Genomic DNA, 10453 nt, shown 5'->3' with positions numbered 1-10453 from the left:
AGTAAAGTATTTATACCAAATCGGACAAAAGTCAGAAAACCCAACTCTTTTGTTTTGCATTGAAAGTTGTTTTTTTTGATTTTTGATGTAGTTAGATAACCACTCCATTATAAACAGGTCACTTGAGTTATCTTAACCTCGCCTTCCGCCTATTCTGTCAGCCCCAATCTACCTGCTCTTGCGGATGTATGTTAATATTATTGTTGTTGCTCTCGATTTACAGTGTCATTTAATTTACGTTTACTGTATTTGTTAGTATTATTGAAGGCGAAGGTTTGTGCTTTATTTATTAATATTTAATGTTAATGTTTCTATTAATATAATATTTCTGATTTATATTTGCTGCAGTTCAAGGAGTTAACTTTTTTCATTCAATTTATCAAACTCAAAGCTTTTTGTTTATGTGCCCCTTTTTGGTCGGTAAAATTTTTTGTAACAGGGCAAAGTATTCTATAACATATTTATGAAAAAAAAAAACTTGCGCGAATTTGCGTCTTTTCTTTTGAACTTAAGATAAGGATAGAGATTAAAATAGCTTAAGTCAAAAGGCAAAAAAAGGAGCAAGCAGTTTTCCAGTGAAAATTCGCTATGCAAAGACCTTGTCCACATATAGCTACGCCACTGCTCACAGTCACTACAAGAACTATTTTAAATTGTTACAAAAACAAATGTTCATGTAAGTATTTAAAAAAATTCTTATATTTTATACTTTATGATATTTCAATTTGAGCGAAGGATTTCCTTTTTTGCATAAGTTCCGTCAAATGTCGATTTCACTAGTATTTAAAAAAACACTGCCAACAAAATTATTAAATACATTAAATAATAACTAATAAATAAATAAATAACTTTTTATAAACATAATTAATTAAAATATATGCATTATTTATAATAAATAAAACAAGTGAAAATAAACAATTAACTGGGAAAAAAATAAAGATTTTTACGAAAAAATGTTTCAAACAAAAATTGTTTATTTTGTTATAGGGAACATTTTTATGTTGCTCATTTACGAACTCAAATTCACGAAAAATTCTTTTTATCTCCAATTTCGATAAAACTCAGTATATATGGTAATTTTGACCCAAAAAGTACAAAAATCGGGTGGATTTGTTGACTGGTCGAATAGTTTTTGAGATACAGACTAAAATCGATTCAAATATATCGATATCTCAGAAACTCTGCATCCAATCATTGAATTAACCTGATTTTTATACTTTTTGGATCAAAATTATCCCATCCTCCGAGTTTCATCAAATTCCAAAACCAAAATTTTTTTCCCGATTTTCTCGATTTTTTCAAAGGGGCACCCCTTAAAAAAAAATTCAAAAAATCGAAAAATTTTGTTTATCTCCAATTTCGATAAAAGTCAGTATATAGGGTCATTTTGACCCAAAAAGTACAAAAATCGGGTGCATTTGATGACTGGTCGAATAGTTTTTGAGATACAGACTAAAATCGATCCAAATATTGCGATATCTCAGAAACTCTGCATCCAATCATTGAATTAACCTGATTTTTATACTTTTTGGATCAAAATTACCCCATCCACCGAGTTTCATCAAATTCCAAAATAAAAATTTTTTTCCGGATTCTCTCGATTTTTTCAAAGGGTACCTCTTAAAAAAAATTCAAAAAATCGAAAAATTCTGTTTATCTCCAATTTCGATAAAAGTCAGTATATAAGGTCATTTTGACCCAAAAAGTACAAAAATCGGGTGCATTTGATGACTGGTCGAATAGTTTTTGAGATATGGACTAAAATCGATCCAAATATTACGATAGCTCAGAAACTCTACTCATCCGCTTCGCTGGGAAACTGTAATTTTAAATATAAAGACTATATTTCTTTATAAACTTCACTTCATTTGCCATCACTTATTTCTGCTTTCGTGCACAATTTCGTTGGTTTTAATTTTTGGTGCGATATCATGTACAATATTGCAGGATTTTAGACCCAGCGGTTTCAGGTGTGCGTTGATCGATCAGTCAGTTTCCTTTCTTATATATATATATATAGATTTATAATATTGGTGACAGAAACCATAGAGGTTAGAGAGAAGGAGAACGATTATGAGTATAAGTAGATGAAGTTAGTTGCATAATGTACAAAATTTAACAACAGTCCGCTTTTATTGAAACATCTTAGCGATCTCAGCGCCTCACTTATTTTGTCCGTATTTCTGGGAAAGTATTTCCTGCAGCGATCGTTCTCCTTCTCTCTAACCTCCATGACAGAAACATTCGCCATTTTTAATATGTCATGTTTAACATTCACCATGTTTAACATTTAATTTGTTTGTTTTTATTGTGGTTAAAAGAAGGTTTGGAAAACTGTTTTTATGTATAGACGATGCCTAATGATCGGAAAATTTTAAAGAAAAGTGTTAACCCCACGAATTTTAATGGTTAAAATTAAAACATTAGATGATAAGGTTACAATGGAAGTTGTACTAATTAAGAATGAAATATCAGAAGACGGCAGTAATGATTTAATGAAAGAAGAAATACTTAACAACCGTAATAAAATTGTAAAACAAGAACCAATTTATGAAAATGATAAAAATTTGTACCCAAATATTATTAATTATGGAGAAGTGAATATTAAAAGTGAAATATTGGATGAAAATGTTGTCATGGAAGTTGAACAAATTAAAAATGAAACACCAAAAGATGACATTAATGTTATTGATAGTACAGTGTGTGTCAGTGAAAATGATGAACAATCTGTTATTGATAGTACTGTGAGTGTTAGTGAAAATGATGAACAATTATGCACAATTAACTACGAAAATATTAAACTTGAACAAGAATTACATACAGAAATAATTATTAAAGATGAAAATACTAGTTTAGTGAAAAGTGAAATATTGGATGAAAATGTTGTCATGGAAGTTGAACAAATTAAAAATGAAACATCAAAAGATGACATTAATGTTATTGATAGTACTGTGTGTGCTAGTGAAAATGATGAACAATCTGTTATTGATAGTACTGTGAGTGTTAGTGAAAATGATGAACAATTATGCACAATTAACTACGAAAATATTAAACTTGAACAAGAATTACATACAGAAATAATTATTAAAGATGAAATATTAGATGAAAATACTAGTTTAAATTCACCTACTGGAATTATAAATCAATCATTTTTTTGTGATATTTGTAATAAAACATTTACCCAAAAAGGATCTTTAGTTAAACATAAACGGATTCATAGAGGAGAAAAACCATTTTCATGTGATATTTGTAATAAATCATTTAGTCAACGACATCGTTTAGATTCACATAAACTTATCCACAGTGGAGAGAAACCATTTTTATGTAATATTTGTAATAAAAGTTTTACTTGTAAGAATATTTTAGTTTCACATAAACGCACCCATAGTGGAGAAAAACCATATTCATGTGATATTTGTAATAAAACATTTACCCAACAAGGATCTTTAGTTAAACATAAACGGATTCATAGCGGAGAAAAACCATTTTCATGTGATATTTGTAATAAAACATTTACCCAACAAGAATCTTTAGTTAAACATAAACGGGTTCACAGCGGAGAAAAACCATTTTCATGTGATATTTGTAATAAATCATTTAGTCAACGACATCATTTAGGTCCACATAAACTTATCCACAGTGGAGAGAAACCATTTTTATGTAATATTTGTAATAAAAGATTTACTTGTAAGAATATTTTAGTTTCACATAAACGCACCCATAGTGGAGAAAAACCATATTCATGTGATATTTGTAATAAAACATTTACCCAACAAGGATCTTTAGTTAAACATAAACAGATTCATAGCGGAGAAAAACCATTTTTATGTAATATTTGTAATAAAACATTCACGGAGCAAGGTTATTTAGTTTCACATAAAAGTATTCATAACAGAGAAAAACCATTTTCATGTGATGTTTGTAATAAAGCATTTAGTATTCAAAGTCAATTAAAAAGACATAAACGAATTCACAGTGGAGAAAAACCATTTTCATGTGATATTTGTAATAAATCATTTATTCAACGACATCATTTAGTTTCACATAAACTTATCCATAGCGAAGAAAAACCATTTTCATGTGATATTTGTAATAAAAGATTTACTTATAAAAGTGTTTTAGTTACACATAAACGTATTCATAATAAATAAAAATCATATTGTTATTACTTCAGTAAATAAATAAAAATTAATTACAATGTAATCATTTCTGAATGAATCATTATTCTGAAAGGTATTAATTACACCAACCTCCTTCCCGATAACCTTCGATACAGTTTTTGAGAACATATTGTCTATTTGACATTATCATAAAAATGGCGAACGATCTTACCCACATATATAGAGCTCTATAAGTAATTTATAATGTATACGTACTAGGGTTCTATATGTGTGAGTAAGATTGTTCTCCATCTTTATGATAATGTCAAATAGGGAAAATCTTATTATTTTTAAGCAAAGGTAAGTTTCTTTTATACCCTATACATATGAAATATATATTGATACTAGCGGCCCCGACGGACGTTGTCCCGTAAAAACGTAACTCCAATTCATGAATACCTATACTACGTTTAGCCTGTCCGCTAAACCCCAATTTAACTCCTATTTATTGGAGTGGCCTGACCTTCGACCTTTGGCCTGACCTTTGATAGTAGAGCTCGCTGCGCTCGCATATGGCTCTAATAAATGCCTATTGACAATACCTGAATACTATTAAAAATACATAGTACACATAGTATACATAATGTGATATGATTTATATGCGCTCCCACCATTTAATGAAATTTCATTTTTTTGGTACGGAGCCCTCAAAAACAGTTGTACTGGACCAAATTGTAAATCTAAACCATCCTCGAATCCCCTTGAACTCACACAAAAAATTTCATCGAAATCGGTCCAGCCGTCTAGGAGGAGTTCAGTCACATACAGACACACACAAGAAATATATATATTAAGATATTAAAATTAGTCCTATTTGTAACACTTAGAAATATTAATTCTACAAACAAAATTTTGGAATAAGTGTTCATAAAATCACCTAATTAGCCCATTTTCGGTTACCCGCCCGTCCGTCACCTCGACAATTCAAAAACGAAAGATATCTCTGAAATGTAAATAAAAATTTGACGGGATTTTAAATTTTCAGCGGTCAAAAAAACCTACTATATAGAAGGCAATTTTAAGCCAAAATAAGCATTTCATAAAAATTTGGTTTACATATTCCCCCCGCTGGAGCTCTATGCTCCCCTATGACTAATTTAAATTGGCTGAATGTCCTCGGGATCCTATAAACACGTTACAAAAAGTTTCATTAAAATAGGGAATATTTATGAAATTTCAATTTGGTTCAAATATTTTTTTTCCGTAACTTTATTGACTGGACATTTCAACTAAACCTTTATTTTAGTAATTAATACCTTTTTATACCATGTATATATGAAATATACATAGTATTATAAGTTTAGTCCCAAGTTTGTAACGCCTAAAAATATTGATGCTACAAAAAAAAAATTGGTATAGGTGTTCATAAAATCACCTAATTAATCCATTTCCGGTTGTCCGTCCGTCTGTGGTCACGATTACTCAAAAACAAAAAGAGATATCAAGCTGAAATTTTTACAGCGTGCTTAGGACGTAAAAAGTGAGGTCAAGTTCGTAAATGAGCAACATGGGTCAATTGGGTCATGGATCCGTAGTACCCATCTTGTAAACCGTTAGAGATAGAATAAAAGTTTAAATGTAAAAAATGTTCCTTACAAAAAATAAACAACTTTTGTTTGAAACATTTTTTTGTAAACATCACTGTTTACCCACGAGGGCGTTAATTAGGTACAAATTTTATAGTATGTATTAATATAGGAATATCAAAGTGAATATCTTTTGTTATTTACATGACGTCAAAAAAAACAAACGATTGCGCATTATATGAGAATATCAGTTAAATATGTCAGATATGTATGTATGTGAAATGTGACAGAGTTATCAACACTGCCTATACATGGTATTTCAACAATTAACTCAGTCAATTGTTTGTTTTCACTTGTTAATTACTTAAAATTGATTAATAAAAGTACAAATTTAGTGATGGCATTTAAAAATTTCTAAAACGGAAATTCAAATTTTTATACGGACGTGTCATCAAAATACGGGCTTGTCAAATTTGTTGACATACTGTATGATATTAATTACGTACATTTTATATGGTATTTCATTAAATTATACTATTCTACGGCTTTTTATTAGAAATCTTAATAATAACGAGTGTAAATTCTGTGTTGTAAATTCATTTTTTTAAAGTGTAAATTATACATTGAACTGTCACCAATTGACAGATCACGTACTTATACGTCATCAACAGAGAGCGCCAAAAAACTACGTTTAAATATCTCAAAATTATGTATTATATATATTTGTTTACGCTTAATTACAACATTTTTAAACAGTATTTATATTTTTTACTTTGTTATAACGGTGTAAACAATGAATTAAAAATATAAAAAAAATACATGAATATTCCCTATTGATATTGTTTTCCCAACTTTGGCAATTATTTGCAATTTTAGCTTTTACTAGCAATTCTGAATTCTGACTTGGATTGTACAATACACAAATAATAAAAATGAGATTCACAATCATAGTCATGGAGGCTAGATAGAAGGAGAACGATCGCTACGCACTAAAGCATTAGCGCGTCTATTTTCTATAGCGATCGTTCTCCTTCTTTATAACCTTCATGATCATAGTCATAGATAAGAACATACTCTAGTCTGTACTCTGTGAAGTACATGATGAAATGAAATATAAAATTTTAAGTTAAATATTTGATCATAATAAAATCAAATTCACAAAAGTGATTAATTAAAAAATGATTGATTTGCAAAATTAAATGAATGACAATATACAAAAAATGAATGGAGATATACCATATATAACAATTATATCTATTTATATATTGTCATTTAATGTATTCTCAACAAATTCACGTACATCAACACTTTGGAAATTAAATGCTGAAGAGGAGAAAATTGTCGAAGCAAGTCCATTCCATCAGGTTGTAACTATACCAGGTGGTGTATCTGATGGACAATTTGTAACCGAAGATGATCCAATTTTTAATATTATAACCTCAACAGTACATTTTGGTGAATTTTGGACGAAGCAAAGTTTAGAATACTATTGTACGGATTGTCAATCATTACAAAATGGAAAACATATTGGTGATAAGTAAATATTTCTTTATACTGTTTATGATTCTTTGGCCATCAATCTTTGTCCTTGTGTTTATATTGTGGATATCTCAGTCAGTTGAATCGAAAGTTTTTATTTGAGTGATTTTTGCATGGATATTTAATTGTAAATCCTTGTGTTACCATCATTTTCTTTAAAAAACTGTGTATTGCTAATTAAACGAATATAATGCTTAATAAAAACACATTGACATTTAATATGCACAAAAAAGGCAGTAATAACATAGTTCGTAGCCATGGAAAGTTAAATCATAAATAAAATTTGTTCACCGCGATGTTGAGATTATTTCCGGTAGTGAAGAAGTTCCTATCGAGATCATAATTAATAGGAAAAAAAATTGTGACGAAATGTTACAATCTACTCAGTATCTATTGATTTTTCCGTTGGAAATTCTTAAATTTATTAGAACAGATTTTTTCCTGTCCTAATAAATATTAGGACCTTCACAGATTAGGTGATAATAGATAGGCAACTCTACCAGTACATGAAATGTTGTCCAAAAAGCCCCCTGGAGAAAGGCACTTACAATAAACTATTTTTTTTTTTAAATGGCGGGAATTAGGTACTATTCGAATAATTTCTATTTAGTTTACCATTTTTTATTAAATTTTTTTGTATTTATTTGTCTTCTAATTAAATAAAGTGAAGTTTTTTAAATAAAATAACAAATATTAATAAAATAATAATTTATTGCAATATTTGAAATAAAATAGCATTTATTTTAATATTAACATTATTAATAACAATTAATTATTAGTTTGATGTAAGTTAAATGTAATGTAAAACTGTTTTATTTCGTTATTAGTCAATTATAATCACAATTAAACACTACCTAAATGTAACAACACGATGATTAACAAGACCTAAGCGCTAAAATAAACTCAGTACATACCATAAAAAAATCGGAAAATAATATAAACACACTTAAAACGACTAAATTACACTAATTAGATAATGAACAAGGCCACAATGAAAACGGCCAAAATACTTAAATAATGCCACTATTCAAATAATCCACAAAATGTTTATAAAGACAATCATTTGAGAATACACACAAAGAAATTTATAAATTTTAATGACATGCAAACGAATTTTGAAAGACCTATTGTTTATTTATTTAAAAATATATAAAATATTGTTTCCCCAACAACCATTGAAATGGATAAATTATTATCAAAACTAATAGATGGCCTTACACGAATATAATGTGTAGAGCCACCTGGAGAAAGGCATCTTCAGAGAACGAAAATAGTAAAACTTTTACAGGGAGTTGCAGATCTGTTTTAAATTAAAAACTATAATCTGTGCCTTGCTTTGTTTCCTGATTAATTTTGGATTAGTAAAAGAATATAAGATATTTCTAATTTTATTTTTTTTTTTAGATATGATAAGAACGCAACAAATATAAATTCGATAAGAGATAATGATAATAGTGCCACAATTGCAGACGACGAAGTTTTAGATTGTGGTAAAACCGTTAATTTTACATATTATGATAGTTTGGCAGGTGTTGCATTACGACATATGCATCCAACGGTACCAGAGCCAAAAGTTGCTCAAATATTCACTAAGAAAAAAAATAATAAAAATGGTGTAGCTGAATTTGATGTGAATGCATTAGAAAGACGACTCAAAAAAGCAAAACGAGAGGTAAATATTAAACTTTTATTAGGATTTTATTATTTATAAAAATGTATCGTAACTGAATTCTTAATTGTTTTAGAAACCGAAATCAATTCAACTTTATAATCAAATTGGTAATTTTTGGCGCATAAAAGGTGATGCACATAAATCAATAGAATGTTTTCGACGAGCTTTAGCAGTTTCACCTCATAATGCGGAGGTAACTTTTCAATTTCCTATTTAAACTGATACAACTAAAGAATAAAAACGAGTTAACACCTTATTTGTAGGTATTGCTAAATTTAGCAAAAGTATTATTTGCTGTACAATATTTTGATGATGCCATTTATGTGGCACAACGTTCGTTAGAAGTACAACCGCCTGATAAAAATGCTTGGCAACAATATTATACACTAGGTGAGATCTTTAAAGCAAGTGGTCGATTTCAAGAGGCATCTATACATCTAAGACATACGTTAGAGTTGCGTCCTGAATTTGAGCCTGCAATAACAGCGCTTAAAGAAGTTGAATCATTGCCAGAAGCTGCCATTCATATGTATACGTTAATCATTATCATATTATTGGTAAGTTTTTAACGTGAAAGCGTAACAAACAAACAAACAAACATCCTTACTTTTACATTTATATTATATATGGAGGTTTAAAAATTAATTTTCTTTAATATTTAGGTTGTTGGAGTTTTGTTGGTAATTGTAGCTTCAGTTGATTCGAATCTAGAAGCTGAATTATCGGAAGTAAAAACACATCAACGTCATTTTAATAGAGCAATGGCAATGCGATCTCTACGACGTATGTCGTTATCATCTCGATCATTACGTACTAAAAAGGCAGGTGGTTAAAAAAACAAATAAAAAACCACCAAAATAAAATAATTTTCTCTCCTCCTCGTTGAATATAATTGATAATATGCTTTAATTAGAATGTATCTAAATGTTTGTAGTTTAATAACTTATTAATACGTGAATTATTTTTTTATCAGTTCGAATTATTAGTCATTCGAAAAATGCGTTACTTAATTCGCTTGATTTCCGAATGCTTTGTATAAAGAATTTCTTTTGTTGTTTTTTCTTTTGAAATCAGAATAACAACTTTATTTTTTTATTTTTTCTTTACGTTTAATTGAAACGCGATATTTTACCTCGTGAGAATGTAACAGAGTTGTGAGTACAAATAGGGTATTCCACTAGAAAAATTACTTCAAAATGTTGATTTTGCTAATAAAAAGCCACCAAAAATTTATTTCGGAAAAATACACATGCTTTCTTGCCAAAAACTTAAATTAAATTTTAAACCTGTTTTAAACTGTCAAAAACGCGGGCATCCAATTTGATGACGTAATATGGGTATCACTATACGAAATAACACAAATAAATTTGACAGATATATTCATAGACATCTGATTATTGTATAAATATAAATACTTATTATCTATGTATATATTATATCCAGGTGTCTACACTGAACTAATTGATGGTCTATGACTCATACCGCTATGACATCACAGCAGGGCTTACCCGCGTTTTAGGTCACGTGATATACAGTTTAAAAAATACGATTTTTAA

At 28.9% G+C, this 10453-nt stretch overlaps 2 protein-coding genes across 2 annotated transcripts; both read left to right on the top strand.

The window, feature by feature from the left end:
• The first annotated feature begins 2405 nt into the window (after positions 1 to 2405).
• On the top strand, positions 2406 to 4464 carry LOC123295002 (zinc finger protein 184-like). Its single transcript, XM_044876196.1, has 6 exons — positions 2406 to 2520; positions 2599 to 2754; positions 2839 to 3006; positions 3091 to 3351; positions 3535 to 3917; positions 4456 to 4464. Exons 1-6 carry the CDS (start codon positions 2406 to 2408, stop codon positions 4462 to 4464), a joined length of 1092 nt encoding a protein of 363 aa, XP_044732131.1.
• A 2401-nt stretch (positions 4465 to 6865) lies between these two features.
• Positions 6866 to 10144, top strand: LOC123296806. Its single transcript, XM_044878461.1, has 5 exons — positions 6866 to 7223; positions 8630 to 8897; positions 8971 to 9090; positions 9161 to 9454; positions 9560 to 10144. Exons 1-5 carry the CDS (start codon positions 6886 to 6888, stop codon positions 9728 to 9730), a joined length of 1191 nt encoding a protein of 396 aa, XP_044734396.1. The 5' UTR covers positions 6866 to 6885; the 3' UTR covers positions 9731 to 10144.
• The last annotated feature ends 309 nt before the right edge of the window (positions 10145 to 10453 follow it).

Source organism: Chrysoperla carnea, chromosome 3 (assembly GCF_905475395.1).
Source record: "Chrysoperla carnea chromosome 3, inChrCarn1.1, whole genome shotgun sequence".
In the NCBI taxonomy this organism is placed as follows: Eukaryota; Metazoa; Arthropoda; class Insecta; order Neuroptera; family Chrysopidae; genus Chrysoperla; species Chrysoperla carnea.
This window is presented reverse-complemented; position numbering and strand designations above follow the sequence as displayed.